We start from the raw sequence: 20,215 nt of genomic DNA, 5'->3' as shown, positions 1-20,215 counted from the left end.
TTCCCTATCAAGACCACCTTCCAGCTGCCCAAAACCAGTGCCAGGGTCCTTGGTGTGTCACGTATGGACTGAAGCAGGAATAAGGATCTCCAAGTCTGTCATGGGAAATGTGCTTCCTCCTCCTTTGGTTCCTCTTTGTCCCTGAAGCTCAGGTCTCTAAGGGAGAAAGAGATGGCTTTCAAGGTCCCCCTTGCCGGCAGGTGTCAACAGATGATTGTAGAGAGAGAATGTTTGAGTATGTAGGGAAGGGGGCCTGCTTGTATCTGTATTTCCTTCTGATCTCCTGATAAGAGGCCCAAGCAGGATTTAAGTCACTAAGTTTTAGTAGTGACTAGTTTTCTTCTGACTTTCGTTTGGGAGTGGGGTGGCCAGAAAGCTGTTGGTTTTCTGAGATCTAAAGGTAGATCTCAGCTGGTGGATCAGAAGTCCCTGCCTCCCTGGCACCCTCTTGATCAGCTTCCTGCTCTGGGGTCCTCTGAACGGACAGGGACCTCCTGACTAGCTAGAAAAAAACCTGAAGGCCATCCTGCCCTGCCCTCCAGCTCCCTATCACACTCGGCCTCCCCAGAGTAGCACTTCCTATGGGTGGGCCTCATTGTTTTCTCCCACAGCACCGTGGGTCAGGCTCTGGTTCTGCTACCCTCTGTCTCCTGACACACGCACACCTGGCAGACTGGCCTCCCTTGTTGCCATGGACACAGGGCACAGCAGTGGAGAGAGCTGTCCTGGGCTTGGATAGACGGGCCTCTCCCCAGACAACATACTAAACTTTCATTTGAAAATCAGTTGTAGCAAAGGGGGGCTATTATGCCATGTGAACTTGAACTCCCGTCCTCACCATGCAGGTGCAAAGGATCCACGTGGGGAACTGCACATTCCTCTGTCCATCCTGCATTCTCTGGTTCCAGTTTCTCGGGGCACCCTCTCCTGGGATGCTGTAACTGATGACTCGATGGGCTGTAAACAGATGATTTGTTGTTGTTCCTTATACACCCATCCATGTCCTCTGACTGCAGATGGGCTCTGAGAAGAGCCTCTGACTGGTCTTGGGAGTAGTAACAGAAAATTCTGGGTGTCACTCCCAGATGGAGAGCCTCACCACTTACCCACACCATAGTGTCACTGCTGTGGGGTTAACTGTGGAGTTGCAGTGGTCTCCCCTTCCAGATGTTTGAGAAGGAGCTCTCAAGTAAGAGAGTTGATTTCAGCACAGGAAACACCTTCAGTGACAAGATCATCTCAGATGAGTAATTGTTGGTGGCGTAGGCCCATACAGGTGCCAGCACATTACACGGGGTGGTGTGTGGTTCTATATGGTAGACGTTTGTGCAGAAGGCACGGGTAAGGTTTGGCTCTAACACGTCTGTCTGATGACACTCTACTGTCAGAACTGGGAGAATCAATGCTTTCCTGGTCCCTTTTGAAATTCTTGTGAGTCAGCATAATACACACATTCCCAGACAAAGTGGGCCTTGTGTTCAGAGTTAGCCCCTCCAGTTCTTTGTGGCTTGGATATTAGGGAGGAAGCCAACCGCAGGCCGGGCAAGCCGCTGATTTGTACCTTGGAATTCTGATGTCAGGGTTGTGAGTGATATTTACTCTCACTAATGCACCTGCCAGTGTCACTCAGAGACTGGCTCTTTGCTTCTGGAAAAAGAGGCTTTGCACGTCTACCCAGTTGAAGACAGACCTCATTGAAGATGCCATGCAAATGGAAATATTCAATTGTCAGCATCAGCAAGACTGCGATGCCTGGTGGGGGCTGGGCTGCCATGAGAACAGCTGGAGCTGTGGGAGAGTGTGTGCTGGGGTTGCCTGCAGCCCTATGACCTTGACTAGAGGAGGAAGTGGCTTCCAGGGTGGGGACTGGGCAGGAACTGATCTTCCCGTAGGCTGGAGGGAATTGGCAGTTGAGAAAGATGAGTCAACAGTGTGGAGAGGGAAAAAGGACTAAAGATAGATGCCTGGGTGGTCCCCAACACTCCTGGCCAGTCGTATGCCCTGTCTGTGCTCTGGTGCTCTGATTTCCCTGCTGGCTTTTGGCTCCTGTGTTGGGGATCTCCGGGGCCTGGTACTGTCACTGGCTTCTCTTCTGACATCCTTCTTCTGAGACATCAGCGTGGCCAGGCCTTTCAGTTCTCAGGGCTCTCGTGAGAGCTTTGGCTCTGTCACTGGTTGAAGAAGCCAGGACCAAGCAGGAGGTTTTCAAAGGAAAAGCAGTTCCAGAATCTAGAGGGCTTCAGCATTCATTCCCTGTACTCCTCCCTCCCCACGTGGAATCCCCTTTACCCAATCCCCGGATGTCTCGGATGTCTCCTCTGCCCCTGCCTGTCACTTACAGCATCCCCAGGGACGCAAAAGTCAGGGAACACAGTAAGTGGATTTACAACTGAATGAGGTACAAAGCAAAAGGCACCTGCGAAGAAACCTACAGTTTCTCATTCACCTGCAAAAAGTTAAAAAAAATTTTTTACAGACAGGCCTCTGTAGCATAGTTTAATGAGCCAAACAGAACCAAACCAGAATGCCTTCCTTGCCTCTTCAAAAATGGTTATGACTCTTGGGTCAGAAGTCATACCCTGTTCTGGGTGTCCTGTCACCTTTACCCTGGTCTTAAGCTTCTAGAATTTTTTAGACTGTTTGTACTGTCACCCTGAATCCATGTGAGTCCTTTCCATTTGCTTCCAGGTATCTGCTAGAAAAACTTACCCCAACTGGTCAAAGACATTAAAGAGGTAAATGTGCATTGTTAGGATAATTTGGAGTGTTGGCTAAAAAGAGGTGTTGGAGTGGTAGTGCCAGAGAGATGGGATGGATCCTCCTGTGCTCCAGGAAAGGGCTTGGAAGCATAGATTTGGAAAGACAGGCAGTGAACCAACAGACCTTTCAGAAATGCAGAAGCAAAGGGGACATTTGAATGGAGAAACCTAGCAGACGTCCAAGTTAAAGTGTTTCTCATTGCGTGGAGAAAACAAGCTGGAAGTATCTACCATGGGGAGTGTCAGTGAGATTTTACTTCTCAAGCAGAGAAGCAGCAGTGACAGTGATGGACTCAGAGTCCTTGGCCCTTGGGGGGGGGGGGGGGCGGTCCCTGGCTCAGCCACCCTAATGCCACATTAGAGATAGGGCATCTGAGACCTCGAGAGCCGACGCATCTGAGAGGACAAGCATCTGAGAGGAGAGACCTTGTCCTCTGACTCCCAGCCCAGGGTACACCCTGAGCTCTGGGCTTATCATCCAGAACCTTTTCCTAGAATCCCCTTCCATGTGAAATGGAATTAGGGGCAATAAATGAGCAATTTACGCAAGTTTAAAGGGAACTGACTTGGATAAATGGGTTCCTAATTTGCAGAGTTGATGGTGACGCTGCTCATCAGAGCCAGTACAACCCTCCTTCAGAGTTCACTGCTTCTAAGCTGAGAAAGAATCGGAAGATGTGTGAATGGGAGCCTAATAATATCTAAAATGCACTTATCGATTATTCATCTCCTACTCCCTCAGCTTGATTTAGATTCTCTTTTGTTGCAAAAACAACGATTAGGTTCAACTGGCTTAATTGTGACTTTCAGCTTGCCTCATTTCTTCAGAGTGTCAAAGCTTTGGAGTTTTCTTGGACTCCGTTTTTTGGAGAAGAGCCACTCTTGATGTTCTCTAGCTCTAACTTCCATCATAAAGATGATTTTTAAAGTCACCACTTGGAGTCAATCTTTGCTTGAGATTTTTACTCCCTAAAATCCCATCTATCATGAAGACTATCCACTGGGCTTTGTGGTACCACTCCTCCCACACACACATCTATCTGGCTGTAGGAACCCCTCAGATCTTTGCATTTCTACCCATGGTGAATACCCTCTTAAGAATCTTCAGCCAACAGGGAAGTGAAATATTCGTGGTAAATGACCTCACTGTTTCTGACAGCACTACCCTGTGCTGCTACCTTAGAGCTATCTTGATTGATTGCGACAGTGGCCAAAGAGTGCCACTCCCTACTTCAGTGGTTTCAAAGCCACGGACACAGATATCCTTTCTTTTAACCTAGGCCTAGGGGACTTTGTAAAAAAAAAAAAGGGGGGGGGGGGAACACACCACAACAAAGTAAATTTCATATGTATTTATCTTTGATGTGTACTGTTTGAGATCCTTTGACTCAAAGACCTGCTCTTCTTGACCACAGCACATGGACCCTTAAGCTTAGTATAGGGTTTGTCAACCTCAGCACTGTTCACATTTTGGACTGGGTGATTCTTCATCGTAGGGGGCTGTCCTGTACACTGTACAATGTTGAGCAGCATCCCTGGGCTGTACCCACGAGATGCCGGTGGTACCTTCCCCTCCTACCCAGTCATGATAATCAGAAATGTCTCCAGACACAGCCATATGCCCTTGGAGGGAAGGAGTACAAAACCATCCCTGATTGAGAACCACTTAACTTAGAGCATATGGAGTGTGCATAAATGAAATTAGGCATATCCAGAATTCCCCCTGGAAATGTATACCTTGCTGGGATTTTTATTTTTTTGCTTGCTTATTTGTTTTCATCTGTTTCTTGTCTTCTTGGCCCTAAAAGTTATCCCGCGTAATTTTTTTCTCCGTTTTCATGGATTAACCAGATACTTTCAGATGTGTCACTCGTGCAGAGTTGCAGAAAGTGGGTAAAGATATTTCAAAGCAAAGAGACCTAGTGATGTTATAGATGATAACAGATTTCTGGGGAGCACTTGTCCTCCTCAGTGGACTGCTTTGGATGGCATCCATATGCCCTTGATTTGTTACTACCAAAGGTGGTTCTTCACCTTTCCTACACAACAGATTCCTCTGGTGAATTTTTGTAAAACTCAGTGTCGTCTGGGGTGGGGCCTGACATTTGCTTTTTTGAAGTTCCAGGGGGATTCCACTGCACATCAAGAGGTTTATGCACTGCGGTGCCTGGCCGGCTCGCTTGGTAAAGCATGCAACTCTTGACCTCAGGGTCACGAGTTCAAGCCCCACATTGGACCTAGAGCTTACTTAAAAATAAATAAATTTTTACAAAAGTGCTAACTTTCTTTTTAAAAAAAGGCCTATGCCCTGGAATCAGCAGCAGCAGCAGCCTTAGACAGCTGTTGGATAAGCCATGCATTTGTTTGTTTAACAGCAATTTATCTAGCACCCCTATGTTCCAGGCACTGTTCCAGGTGCTGGGAATACAGGGAGCAGAGGGGGTTCCTGTAGCAGGGCTCACTTTCTAGTGGAGAATACGAGAGAATATGAGCACTTGGGTGTGTGCACTTGTTTGAATGAGCATCATGTCCTTATATCCCATGATTTCTGTCCACATGTGTGTCATCTACTGTTTGGTGGTTTCTTTATGCTTCTTGAATCTTTTTTATTCAGTTATATAAAGACCTGTCAACATCCTGTAAAACATTTCAGGTATGGAAGTGTAGAAATAAACCCATTAGACCTATGGACAATTAAATGATTTCTAGGAGAATCATTGATTATAATTCTCAGGCTTCCCGTATGGGATTTCAGTATCATTTGGTTAGATCGGTCAGTTCAGCCATGCTAGGGGTGGTACTCACATGTTGTAGCCCTCTATGGCCATGAGGACTGAACCAGGGGCTTCCAACTCACCTTTGTATTCTTAGTTTGTTAAAATAGATGGTCTCTGGCGTCGCTTCCCTATGACCCCAGGTCCCAGAGGAAGGAGAGTAAATGCAGACAGGAAGCTACCCTAGAGATCCACAAGATCCCTATGCCAGGCTGGATGCGTTCCTCAAAGTGAACCCCGCACATGCCCAGAATGACAGATCATGGCTTTCCAGAGACAGTAGGGTATTCTCCTAGCCTTATGAAGAGTGTCAGCTTCCTCCAGGGGCATTGGAACAAATACAGCATTTGGTAGGTGCCCCTCGGAGTCCATAGTTCTGGCAGCCATGAACCAGAAAGGGAAAAGGAAGGCAGAGGGCTTTAGAGGCAGAGCCAGAACTATATGGAATGAGGTGAAGTCCCCTCCCAAGTCTACAGCCACTGCCCACCATTTTAAAAGAAATGTGCTCCATCCCAGCAAAACTAAAGTTTCATGTTAATTGGCAGTTTACCCACGACTTGACCCCAAGAATTCTCATTCCTTGACCAGTTCTTTTCCCATCACACTCACAGAGAAAAGATCTCTTCCCACCCCACCATACCCTCATCTTGGTGCCCCAAAGAAACCCGTCTCTACATTTTGGGAAAATGAAGTGCAATATATATAGTTTTGTTTTTGTTTTGTTATTTTGTTTATTTATTCATGAGACAGAGAGAGAGAGGCAGAGACACAGGCAGAGGGAGAAGCAGGCTCCATGCAGGGAGCCTGACGTGGGACTCGATCCCCGGTCTCCAGGATCATACCCTGGGCCAAAGGCAGGCGCCAAACCGCTGAGCTACCCAGGGACCCCCTATATAGTTTTTAATCCAAGAAGCTGAACCATTGGTTCTAGAAACTTTGCTACCTATTTCTCTCACTGTAGCATAATGTAATTGTGTATGTACCTTCACGAGAAAAGGATTTGAAAGCATCTTTGAGATGTGTGACCATTTTTTCAGTGCTGTACCACAGAGAAGAGGCAATGTGATAAGACAACCGCATTAAAGATGAAAATTGAAATGGGATGCTGGGAACTGGTCCAGAGGAGAAGTAACATTTGTTACTGAAGCATGAGCAGAGGAGGAATTTTTTTTTAATCCAGGTTTGAGACTGGCTCCGTTTTAAGGATGGTCATCACTTTACCAAGCATCCATGATGGCAGCCTTGATGTTATACTGAATTAAGCCAAGGTAAATGATTTGGGGTTTCTGTATGAGGATGCTGAATCAGGTATTTTTGGAAGACTCTCCTTTTCAGAAATAGAGGGGATGTTCCTTTATTCTCCTGTACCCCTCAGCTCAGTTCCCCAGAGAGGCAACATGAAGGATACTCCTGCCAAGTGGATCTTCATTCCTAAAAAGAGTTCTTGCCCAAAATATCTTCTTCTTGTGCTGATAAAGTGGATTGAACCATTTTGGGGAAGAAAACCTCTTTTTTAAGCCCAGGGAAAATCCTATGCCGTCAACCCACTGCTCACTCTCCCCTGCATCTAGTTCTGGACCTTTTATCCTTCAACATCAGCTGTGCTTCCAGAGCAGAAACATCCCCTAGCTCCTAAACAGTTGCCTACTTGCCTAAAACCTCTCCAGCCAAAAAACTCCTAAGACCCCATGACCCCAAGGCCCACGTGTCCTTGATCAAAAGCATCCTGTTCAAAAATTTGCATCAGAAAGCCTCTCTCATACCTAGAGATGTATTGCCACCACTGGTGTCTCCTGACCACAGAGAATGTAATCTTTCAGGGAAACCCACAAAAAATAACAGGTTACCTAAGGTAGCAAATGGGGGTGGGGCCTCAGAGAGAGAAGTTGAGGAAGTAAGAGTTGTGAGCAGCCTGAGGAGGGAGGGGATGGGCCATGCTTCATCCTCTTAGGGAGGGGGACACAGGGAAGGAGGAGGGGATTGCCATGCCAAGACTGAGTCCTCAGGGACTCAGGATTTGTAGGGAGCAGCAGTGTGCTGGGCACAGGTTACAGATGTTTTATTTTTGCTCTCCCCGTAGTCTGCAGCCTAAAGAACAGAGACTGTCAGTACTAACATTGTGGCATGATTTTATGCATAAAAAAGTCACCACAGGAATACTTCAGATAATGTATGTGAATATGAAAGGTTGCCAAGGTGTGTTATCTAGTGAAAAATTGAAGAAAAGTATTTTTCATATAAACCCCTTTTTAAAGAATGGGTACACGTGCATAAGTATAAATACCTACCATTGGTGAGCATACCTAAATGTCTGTATCCTAATAGACAACTTTAGACAATTTCTGGGTGTCTGTACAAGAACATGTGAATCTGGGGGGCACCTGGGTGGCTCAGCGGTTGAGCATCTGCCTTTGGCTGGGGGCGTGATCCCAGGATCCTGGGATTGAGTCCCTTATCAGTCCCTTATCTGGCTCCCCACAGGGAGCCTGCTTCTCCCTCTGCCTGTGTCTCTGCCCCCCCCCCTTTGTGTGTCTCATGAATTAAAGAAAGAGGAAGGGAGGGAGGGAGGGAGGGAGGGAGGGAGGGAGGGAGGGAGGGAGGAAATGTGAATCTGAGAATGGGTCTTTGGGGAAGACACTTAATTCTCAAACTATATCTACCAGATATATATTTTTTCTTACAGTGAGCACACACTGTCTTCATAATATTTTGTTTAAAGAGGGAAGAAAACTTAGACAGTAATAGGTAGATGCAGAAGCATGGGAGCATCTCTTTGGAGAGATCGCAGATTGTCGGCTCTGAAGCACACACAGGTCGAGGTGTGATGAGTAGGAAGTCATGGCAGATGTTTAGGAGCAGGTCCGAGAGACCTTTTTTCCATAGAAACGTGGCTGATCAAACTTCCCTCAGGCTGCCTAGTGTGCCCTAACCCACCTGGAGTCAAAGTGGGGGCCTTCCAGTGTTGATCTGTACAGTTCTAGGAAGTCTGTGCTGAACCAGCCTACTGGATGAAGAAAGTTCTGGTTGATGACTCCCATTCTCATTTACCTGTAAATCTGAGTATGGAACCCAGATAATGTGACACCAACGCATGAGACTGAAAAAGAAGCTGCTCGAGAGGGAAATCTTTGCACCTTGGGGGTAGGCAAAGATTTCTTAGTTAGGGACAAACAAAACTGAGTCTTAAAAGAAATTCATAAATTGGACTTCATAAAAATGTAACGCTCTGCTTATTAAAAGCTGCTGTTAAGAAACTGAATAGATAAGCCACGGATTGAGGAAAAGAATATCTCTCACAAAGGACTTCTATCCAGAATGTTTAAGGAACTTTACAACTTGACAGTTGGGTTAAACAACCCAGCTGAGCAGTGGGCATAGACTTGAACAGAATTTTCACCAAAGAAGATACACAACGGGCCACTTAGCTCATGAAGAGATGCTCAACATCATCTGTCATTAGGGAGATAAACATTAAAACCACAGTGAACAACCACCACACAGCCACGAGAATGGGTAAAATTTTACAAGCTTGACAGTTTCAAGTATTGACAAAAGTGTGAAAAAACTGGAATTCTCAGACATGGTCCGGCCTCTTGGGAGGAGAGTTCATCAGTCCCCTGTAGAGTTAGACATGCTCTTCCCAGCAGCTACCCAAGGGAAGGGAAAACACAAACACATTCACAAAAGATAGATGCAGAAGCTCATGGAGGCTGCTTCTAGACGATCCCACTCTGGGATCTTCCATCTACAGGTGCACAGATAAAGTGTAGTTCTGTCCACACAGCAGGATACTGCTCAATAATGGAAGGAATAAGAAATCCACTGTGGTACTACATCAGGGAGAGAGAGAGAATGCAAACCAGGACTTGCCCAGGACAAGGGTGGGGGTCTGGCTGTGAATGGGCACAAGGAAACCTTGGGGTGATGGAAATCTGTATCTTGTGCTCTCTGTCTTCATGCTGGTGGTGGTGCCCCTGGTATACAATTCATCAGACTGGACACTGAGGAGGGCACGCACTGTGTCCCCTGGGGAAAGGGTCGCATGACCGTGATGCCAGTGTGCACACGATGAACGTAGAATGCATTTTCTCAAACCATTGCACTTTGCCTGTTTGCTAATTCCAACTGCTGAGATGTCAGGAGGTGGACATCCTTGCCTTCTGCCTATAGGGCTATGTGTTTGTGCTCTTACCACACAGGAACTGGTCCATTGGGATGCAAGGTAGGGCACTGTAGAAATGATCACGAATAAGATCATGACAGGACTGGGTGTGGCACCTTCCCTAAATGCCCAGAGACCAGCAGGAGGGCCAAGGTGGCATGGGAGTCTTTGTCTGCAAAGGCCTCCACGTGGCACATCTGATTGGGCAGAAGGATGGATTGGGAGACTTCTCCTAAACTTGTCCTGTGTTCACGTTGGTGTGTTGATTTGGCCCAGCTGGGATGGGGGTGGCAGTCGGGGTGACGTTTTTGTGGGTCCGAAGCACTTTCCAAGTTACCCCTTAAGTTCTGTGAAATCCATGTGGGTGTTGATGGTACTTTTTTCCTTCAAAAGCTGTCTTTCTTTTCTTTTCTCATTTCATTCCTTATGTCTATCCGTGGCCCTTTGCACCTTCCTCCTATGGTCCCATGTGTTTTTGAAGAATAAAGAACCACTTTAATTTTCTGGGAAAATAAATGGGAAAAGATTCCTGATTTCTTTCCTCTGGATTTCGCCTTGTTCTGTCCCCATCGAACCTCCTGGTCATTGAGGAAAAATCTGGATCAGAGTCCCCTGGGGAGGCAGGGGCCACCCAGCCAGGCCAGCCCTGGGTGGCCAGCAACACTTGTGTTCTCGAATATGGTAAGGAACCTTCACTCGGCCAAGAGACAGGTGTGTTTTCTCAGCCCTAAGAGAGGAGGGGGTCTTTTCCAAAAAAAAAAAAAGAGAGAGAGAGAGAGCAGGCGACTGCCTCAGTCCCTCCACTGCATCTTCTAGAAGCTCTGAGCCCTGCCTCTTGGCAACAGGCCGTGTGGGGAGGGCACAGGGCAGCAGGAACTCTCAGAGCTGTGAGTGGGACCTTGAAGTCTTTCAGTTCAACTAATATATATATATATATATTTTATTACCAGTGGGGAGCAATGACTGTTTTAGGAATTTCACCCCAGGAGTTGCCAAATAAGTTAATTTACCTGTTTCTCATACAATATACTATTAAAATAAACCTTCACTCATTTACAGAGCATAAGTAACAGGCCTCCTGCAGGCAAAATCGAAAAAGGCCTACAGAATAAAGCTCCTTTCCTCCACCACCACCACCTCCTCCCTTTTTTTGAGACATTGTCTTCTGGAACCAGCGTCATCCGTATTATTAATCGCTTGTGGGGCTTTATACTGCATCACATTACTCCCTTGGAATTAAACTGCACATATAAAGTATGAAAAATGTACTTTTTTAAACAGTAAAAAAGTCATTTCCTAGCATAATACCCAAAATAAAGTGCCGTGGAGCCATTAGTAGTAAATTGAATTTTTTGGTGTGTAATTTGTACAAAAACTGACAAGTGCGAGCGCCCCTGTCCCCCATGCCCCCCCCCCCATCATTCGTCATTGGGTTTAGCGGACACAGAGGTGGTAATCTGCAAGGGCAAGCATTTTGATGTCGACTTCAATTGCACACTTCATTTATTTGGACAGGGCACAGGCAGCAGCTTCTGTCACGAGGCCTCACCGCACTATTAGCGCATTTCGCCCCAGGGCAGCTGGGACGCTGCGCTGGGGCAGATGTTCTTTTCAGCCTATTCAGTGACCATTCTTGGGGGTTGTTTACTGTTGCCATGGCAACTTTCATTTCCATAGCAGCAGCGCTGCTGTTTCTCAGAGGAAAATGAATTTAGTTATAAAAGGATAATATTTTTCTCTGTCTCTATATAACCTGCCATCTGTCAACTGGTGGATCAGTAAGGATTCAGAAACCTATTAAGAATTACAGCAACGAAGTGATGGGAATTTTTTTTGGGGGGGGGGCATATTAAAAGCAGTAATAGATGCGGAAGCAGACATTGTGCCCCCAACATTGGGGCTTTAATTTTTTTCTTTAGATTTCCAAGTACGTTTTCTTTAATGCCTTCACCACCTCTGCCGCCACCGTGTGCGGGCACACACAGTCTCGTAAAACACAATTCACATTCTGCTGACAGATGGAAATGACCCGATGTCTTGTTTGTATCACACTAGATGCGGGTATATCTGAGCTTCCCCCGTCCATCAAAGATTCCTATAGCTGAACTTCGCATCGTCACCCCACTGCCTTACTCCGCCGTGCCAGGGTAGCAAGCTGCGGGGGGGCACAGATCACCAACTTCACAGGAACATACAGTGCGATCTGTGAAATTCGCAAAACGAGGAGGGACCGTGCTTTGTCTGAAAAACTTACAACCTGCCCCTTAAATCTCATTCTAGAATGCCTTCCTCTCAAATCCAAACTGGAAGAAAGTCACCTTTGGGATAGCTCGTCTAGTTTCTGGATGGTTTTTGTTTTTGTTTTTTTTTCTCTGTTGCTTTCATAAACTAACTTGCAGGGGGAAGAACACACACACGCACCAGCCCCGTTGTAAATAATGTTATTTATTGGTTGATTTTTCCAGATCCTGACATTGATGCTGCCAGTGCCATGATGCTTTTGAATACTCCCCCTGAGATACAAGCAGGTTGTGAGTAGATATTTCTATAGCCTACAGCACCATAGTTTGTGAACTTAACCTTCTCATTTATATACCAGGCCATAGGAACAACTAATGCTCAACTAGAACTTCCCTCGTGGAATCACTTCAGAACTACCTCAGCACATGATTACATGCATATGCGAACAAACGTGCAGCCATGCATATGTATGAATGAATGTATAGGTGTGTTTCTGAGATGACAAAGTTTTCATATGATCTCAGAGCTCAAGACTTGGGGGAAGGGAAGCAGACCCATAATGAGTCCCCATGGAGAGAACTTCCTTTCTCCCACAGGAGTAGTTCCTGGGAGTTTGTGGTTTCTGCTAGAAGAGGCTATGTCGGGCCAGTTTCACAGTTATGGAACTGAGCAGTGCCCATTTCTAGAAATTTCTTTCCCTTTTGGGACCTCATCAACAGCAGGCTACCATTTTATAGCTAGAGAGGAGAGGTAGCAAGGTAGGTGTAAGGAGCTTGGGGTGGCCTTGAAATGGACCATCACTTGGATGGGTGTCATTCCCACCAGCCTTCCAAGCTGTTATAGAGAAGAGGAGGCCAAATTTAGCTAAGCAGGGCTCCTGTCTTCACCTTCTGAGCAACATCAAACTTGAGACAGCGCTTTTCCTTCCTTGAACTTCTCTTCTATCCACTGCCTCGTGTTTTTTCCCGCCTCTGGAGCTAGACTACCATGGTTTTAGAAAGGTCTCCATCCCGAGTGATGATCTTAAATGGAGGGATCTGTCCCCTCCTCCTCCTGACTTGAATCTAGTTCCTCTGCCCGCACTTCACCCCCAGCCAGAACCCTGTTCAGCAGATGGCCAACTCACTTGCCAGGGTCTGCTCAGGACATGGCTGCATGGTAGCCTCCCGTAGATGGAACATACCGGTTGGAGATGATAGCATAACACAGCAGACCCCACGACACTCAGGGACTGGTGCCCGCTGGCTCATCCTTAGGGCTGGGGCTTCAGCTTATTTGGGGGTCCGGCTGCCTGAGGGCTGCAGGCCTCCTTAGAGAAATGCCCCACTTTGGAGAACATCCATTGTTGGGTGCTTTTGTCAGTAGCAGACTGATGCGCAGTTCCAGACCATCCTTCATAGCCCTCCTTGGGTCATAGCCTTCCCCAGAACTTTAGGAAATTTGACTCTATCCTATCTTTTTCCTTCCTTTAGAAGATTCAGGAGATGCGGCCACACATTCTCAGGGGAGACTCATCCCTCTGGGGCTGCCATTACCTGCTCTGAAAGGTGCAGAGTTACCATTCTTTCTTCGCTCCACTCGGATTGCCAGCAGTTGAAGTGTTAGGCTGCCCACACCTACAAAAAGCAAATGCCACTGCTTTTTGCCACTTTTGTAACTAGTACAGTCCAGTAACTAGTAATGTGGTTTTTCAATGATATTTGAAGTTACAGAGAAATTGAAACAAAAAAAAAAAAAAAAAAAAAACGCCATTCTCAGATAACATTGCAGGAAGAGTACAGACTAGGTTGTAACCAAGTTACAGTCTGAAATGGTTTCCAGAATCAGATTGCATAACTTATCGTGAGGAAACATACTTGTTTCATCGGAGCTGTGCAAGATTCTCTAGCATCTTCCTTAGCCCCCAGCCACTGTACATGGTGATCGTTGGCCTAAAGACATGATTTTGATGAACCAAAATAATGGAATTAAGAGGGACACAGGCAGGGGGTTTGGTCATTAAGGGATTCCCAGCAGCTTCCATGCAAGTCCATTATCCCAAGGTTCTTGAGCACAGGTAGAAAAGAAACAGGATTGATCTTGATTCGCTGACAAGTGAATGGTTTTTAATGTTTCCGTGATTAAGTGAGCTTCTCCCCACTCTCTCACCACAACAACCCAACTATAAATAATGACTTTTTTCGGGGATCCCTGGGTGGCTCAGCGATTTAGCACCTGCCTTTGGCCCAGGACGCGATCCTGGAGTCCCGGGATCAAGTCCAACGTCGGGCTCCCAGCATGGAGCCTGCTTCTCCGTCCTCCTGTGTCTCTGCCTCTCTCTCTCTGTCTATGTCTATCATAAATAAATAAATAAATAAATAAATAAATAAATAAATAAATAAATCTTTTAAAAAAAATAATTACTTTTTTCAAGGTATCCAGAATCTTACGTGAAAATACTGAATTTGAGTTTCAAAAGCTTGATGTTCATGTGTTGAAGCCATAGGATCATTTTTAGGCTTTTCTTCCTCCCTCGCTCTTAACCACTGTGAGAAATCCAGCTTCAGCCTTCCTGAAGGGGGCTCCAAGGTCCTTCCAAGAAGGAAAGAACCAGGAGGCCCACAAAAATCATGGAAGGAGAGGCCCACTGGCAGGAGCAGGCAAGAAATCCATGTGTAAAGACTGGGGAGAGGGGTAGGAGCACCATCTTTGTATTCACCTTCCCATCGACATCACCCCAGTGTTGAGTAAAAGCCCCTAGTGGTCAAGTGAGAGCTTGGTCAACAGCCCAGAGTTAAGCCCCCGAGGGTGGGGGAACAAGACTGTAGGAAGGACGTGAACCTGCCATGAGTGTCCTCTGCGTGCACTTGGGAAGCCAGTCAGCCTCCTGTAAGCCCGTGGGAGGTGTGTGTCTCCACCCATGGCCTTGGTCTTCTCTCAGCATTTCTTGGCTTCTCTTCCCCTCCCTCCTGTTTTCATTTTACTTGGGTCATGTTTTTTTTTTTTCCCTGAGATTCAATGAGTGCCTTTTGCAGCTGCCATCCCCCTGCCTCACCAGCTTTGCCCAAGGCCTGGAAAAAGCAGGAGGTGATTCCTCCCTGACAAGATTCAGAGGCACCAGCACCCAGCCACGGCGCTGGAGGACGGGCAGCCTGGCCCGTGGTGTTGGTGTGCGTGTGTCCCCGGGTGGACGTGTGAGCACAGCGGGTTCAGGCGGCCCCGTGTCTGCACTGAGGCTGCTGTGCTCTGCTCCCCAGGCCGGGCGGTGGCTGAGTGCTGTTTACAGAGCCTCCCCGGGCGTGCTGCTATTTATAGCCTCTTGTTTTCCCCTCCTGGGCTGTGCGGTGCCCTGTTTGAACAGAGGCCACCAGCCTCGTCTGTCCGCCGCTGTCACTTCCAGCACTAAGAAGCTGGCCCTGGGTGGCTTGAAAGCCTTTTCCTTTGCCATCGACCTTCGTGGCCACTCCACTTAAGGTCACCAGACGGCAGCCACTTCGATTGTTTCCTGTCATCCTCCCCGGGCCCAGCATCTGCAAAGCCAGCTCGGGGCTGGCAGACCGGCCACTGGCCAGGCCAAGCTGAGTAGATCATACAAAGGAAACTTCTCAAGAAACTGGTGAGAATCCCAGTCGGCTGAGCCCCTTTATCTTTGAGGAGGGGTCCCACATTGCCCCGAGGGAGCTCAGCACCCCCCCACCCCATGTATTGCTTGGGTCCCCCGTGGGCCCTCTCTGCCTCTCCTGATGACCTGATGCTTCCTTTTCGATGAAGTAGCTGTGTGCATCTCCTCCAAACCACAGGCTTCAGTGTTTTTTCCCCACTCCCAGCAGCACAGTGATGAGGTTATCTTTTCCAGACTTTGCCATCTTGCAGCACGGGGATCATCCTACAAGCTGCGCCATTACATCTTGCATGTGCTCTAGGACACTACTTCCAGAAAAATCCGCACAGGACATTGCTGCCTCGTTATCTCTTGAACTTTGGATTCTGCTCCTAGTCAGATCCATCTACCTCCTCCCTCCCTCTCCCCATAAAAGTGGCTACAGAGACTAATTCCAGCTTCTAGAGTCTACTTAAGTACCTGCTTTGCAGTTCCCCTTTGACAAGCCCTGTGAGTCATCTTTAACCCCAATGGAGGGATTGTTATGAAGTCAGATCACCATTACTCATCTTCAAAGGCTTATATAATCCCTAGTTGGAATGTTCCCAGAGAGGAACACTGGATAATAAACAAAACAACAAAATGGGACAAGCCGAGGGGAGGGACCGAGGCGACGTTCCGCACCCTGCCTGGAAGAGGGAGATGTATCCAACACACCAGGCACTGGAGAAGGATGCCAACCGGGACACAGGCTCCCCCATTCCAGCCCCTTCCCCAGCATCCTTCCAAAGTAAGCAGGTGGAAAGGCCGACTTCGGGAAAGGGAAGGATTATCGGAATCACTTGCTGCTCAGCTTATGGCCTCTGGTAGCGTTAGCCAGGGCTGCCCTCCAAAGGCAGCAGTAGGAGCTCAGAGGTTAATTTTAGAAGCTGTGAAAATCAAGGAAGCTGAGCATCAGGAGGGAAGCTAGGGAAGCTGGGATGGGGAAGTGCTGAGGGTGGCAAAGCCTAGAGGGAAGTTTGTCTTGTGCCATAGACATTTTTTTTTTAGATTCTCAAGGTGATGACATTGAGATCCCAGTGAGCAATGCTGCTTGGTTCATGTGTGTATTACTTTCTTCCTGGTTAAAAATAAGGACATTTAGTGTCACTCTCTAACGTAAGAGAAAGCAGTTGAGCAGCAAGAACTGGGAGCTCTGGGGCTCCTGTCCTTGGCACCTCATCCCAGCAACTAGAGAATCTCAGACGTGTGTCTTCCTGCATGTAAAAGCTGAATATTGAACTCATGTATCAGAACGGGATGGTGCTGGGGGCTTGTGTCTTTGCAGTGAGAGCCACAAACATGTCTAGTTTCTCATTATATCCCTTCACAGCTGGAGCTGAGGTACCCATTTCAGTGCATTGGGTGGGCTGGGCTGGTTGGAAAGTGCTTGGGCTTTAGGTGTTTTACCCCAAGGGTAATACAGAGTAAAAGGAAGGGAAAGACAGACGTGCTGACGGGCAGAGGGCTGAGGAATGCATACATGCTCCTTCACAGTCCCCTGAATCCAAGACTAGTTAAATATGGACCTCAATGCCTTTCACAGACATTTTAGACTGGCTGTGATTCATTTTCCAGAAGCCTCGTTCCTGACACTTGGGGATGGAGACAGGAAGGAGAAAAGATGGGAGAATAGTTAAGTGTCACAGCTGGCTCCTGGCAGCCCGTGAGCAAATACGAACGCGTCGCCATCCCAACATGAAGAGCGTTGCCAGTGATAAGGACTGAGAAGTGGCAGGGTTGGCAGGAGGAGCACTCAGTTGCAGCTCATTTGAGAGCAAACTCCAGGAGTCAGGAGAAGAGCCGAGTTTACAATGCCAGAAGTCTTGGAAGGTTCAGGAAATAGCACAGGGAAAGCCTTTTAATGCTTCGGGATAGCTCTGTCCATGAGATTCTCTTTGAAGTGACTACACTTCATTCATCAGGAAGATGTTTTTGTGAGTGAATGCAGAGAACTACAAAAAGCATTAAAAGGCTGGAAGAATTTCCCCCCTGTCTTGACCCCTCACCCATAGGTCCTGTTCCTTAGAGATAATTAGCAGGAAGACGCTAGAGAGATGGGATGGGATGGTGGAGGGATGAACAAGATGATGATAATGAGCTTCTTTAAGGGACCAGCCACTGAGCTAAACAGTTTATATCAGTCTTATTTAATACTCAAAAGAATCCTATGAGCTATGTTTATACTGAGTTTACAGGTGAGGAAACTGAGGCACAGGCAGGTGAAGGCACTTGTCCAGAGCTGCAGGGCTAGTGGTGGGACGAGACCAAGACAGGGACAGAAGCCGTGCTGCCCTAGGCTTGTACCCTTAAGCACTGTGGAACACTTGCTCCCTGGAGGCTTCAATGAAGTGAGGCCCACCAAAGGACCCTGGTCTCTAGTCCGTGCTCACTGGGGACTGGCTTCCCTCCTTTGCTCTCCATCCTGTTGGACATGCCCCTTGGGCTTATCGTTTCTGGGCGCTTGGGCAGAGGACCCCGAGCTGGGGGCAGTGTCCTCGGGGTTGCTTTGTCTTCTGGCTGGCAGATGACTCATTGGCCGTGCTAGGGTCCAGAGAACCTGTGCTCTGTGACTCCCTATCTGCCGTCTTCACTTTCGAAGGCACCCCAGTCTCTGCCCCAGGATTTTAGGGGTTTCAGGCATTTTTCCCACAGGGGCGACTCTGACATGATTCACACAATGGGGACAGAAGCACCATCGAGAGTAGTCCCTACTCCTCCATGCACTGTGGCCAGAAGATGGCCAAGTTCTTCCAGCCTGGTTCTAATTTTCAAGGACTCGTCTCCTCCTGGAAGGAAGAAAGCCTGGGCTGCCTCAGGATGCTCCGAGGATGGTGGTGGTGGTGGTGGTGGTGATGTTGCTGTTGCTTATGTTGGTGACTAAGATGTATTTTCTTTATTAACTCAGTGAAATCTCCACCATGTGAGATAAACCCCATTTCGGTCCCCATCCTCTTACTGGAGTGGCTTGCTCAGGGGACACAGGCAGGAAATGACAGAGATGGGACGCAGACTCAGGTCCTCCGAACACCAGCATCTGGCTCTCAGCCACTACATGCCAGACAAGTTCCCTGCTCGGAACCCTTTAATGGTTTCCCCAGTACCCATGGGGTGGAGCCCAAAAGCCCCTCATTCCCACAGAGCATCATATGCCCTACCAAAATTACTCTTTGTTCTGTGCACATTGTGATTTTTACTACTTCCTCGCCGCCTCTGAATGCTACTTGGATGGTGCTTTCTACAGGGAGTCTTTACTTTGGGTCAGGGGTCTCCATCCTTCTGTGCCTACAGACCCCCTGCCCCAGCACTTACCACAATATATTTCCCTTGCCTCTTCAATTCTGTCTCCTGTATAACTGTGTCGACCCCTTGTCCCCTTCATCGAATACATAAGTGGGTACTTGCTATGTTAACCCATTAATGGACACTATGTATGGGACTGTGATAATTTTGCTGGGAAAAATTAGTGATACTGATTTTAAATTTTTTAACTTATTTTAACAAGTAGTCCTTTCTATCAAATTCACTCGCTCTCCTGGAAGAGATCCCTAGTAACTGATATCTTCAGTAATATTATAAGAATTAAATGGAGTCTACGGCTGTCTGGCCATTTCGAAGAGACTCCCAAGCAGCAAAATAGCTGAAAAACCCTTTGTCACAGTCCCCAAAAGAGACAAACAGAAAGTCTCTCTTTTCAAACAACCTGATGCATCTGTCTACAAACTCCAGAGTTCTATGGATTTTTGCATGTCTGTCCTTGAGAATTATGGGTATTTTTCCTGCCATGTTTTATTGTAAAAGTTTTCTAATTTTAGTTCCTCCATTTACATCTATGATCCGTTTCTAATTAACTCATTTATGGCATGAGGTGAGGACCAAGGTTCATTTTTTTCCCCAAATCTCCAGTTGTTCCAACCCTGCTTTTCCCCATTGTGTTGTCTGGATACCTCTGCCAAAAATCAGTTGGCCATGTATTTGGAGGTATATTTCCGAAATCTGTTTTCTTCCTTGATCTCTATCTCTCCACTTACACTAATAACCACCCTGTCTTGTAGCTCTGTTAAGAAGTCTTGAAATCAGCAACACAAGTCAGTTAATAAAAATTTTAGACACTCTTGCTTAGAACTCATCAGCTAAGCAAAATAGGATACTTACCTTCAGTATCACATTATGCAGGTTTCATGCTTTTAAGACACTTGGTTAAGTCTCCTGTCTCAAATGGTCTGCTATCTGAAATCAGGCTGCTGGTAAGGGATATGGGTCAGAGTTCCTGATCTAGTGCAACCCACTCTCACAGTTCAGTATGGTAAGAGAAGGGCAAGATTCCGGCCCACTGGACTGCACTGGTAGTACTGGCTTTGGGCACTGATTTCAGTTCTGTCTCCCATCCACCAGCAGCTGGGGCTTTACACTAACCTAGGAAAAAAGTGGCAACAATATTAGCAAGAGCCACAGAATTCTCAAGGACTTGGTCTGTTTAGCATTATCTCATATTCAGGAGTGGACATTGACCCTACATGAGGGACTTCTAATTAACCTTGGAATATTTATGTAAACATGTCTTTAGAAGCCTAAAAATTACAGGAGTAAAAAGTAATGTTTGTGTTTTGTCAAGAGCATGCCTCTCAATATGGACTTTAAAAACTTAATATCCAGAAGG

At 47.1% G+C, this 20,215-nt stretch overlaps 1 protein-coding gene across 1 annotated transcript in view; it reads left to right on the top strand.

The window, feature by feature from the left end:
* LOC112930195 (forkhead box protein N3) overlaps positions 1 to 20,215 on the top strand; it is a 115,087-nt gene that overhangs the window by 72,896 nt on the left and 21,976 nt on the right. The window contains exon 2 of the mRNA XM_072762213.1: positions 12,161 to 12,223. Coding sequence (XP_072618314.1) covers positions 12,187 to 12,223 — 37 coding nt within the window. The 5' untranslated portion in view covers positions 12,161 to 12,186. The remainder of the gene's footprint in view (positions 1 to 12,160; positions 12,224 to 20,215) is intronic.

The sequence above is a fragment of the Vulpes vulpes genome, chromosome 6 (genome assembly GCF_048418805.1).
Source record: "Vulpes vulpes isolate BD-2025 chromosome 6, VulVul3, whole genome shotgun sequence".
In the NCBI taxonomy this organism is placed as follows: Eukaryota; Metazoa; Chordata; class Mammalia; order Carnivora; family Canidae; genus Vulpes; species Vulpes vulpes.
The sequence above is the reverse complement of the archived record's forward strand: the minus strand, read 5'-3'. Positions and strand labels throughout refer to the sequence as shown.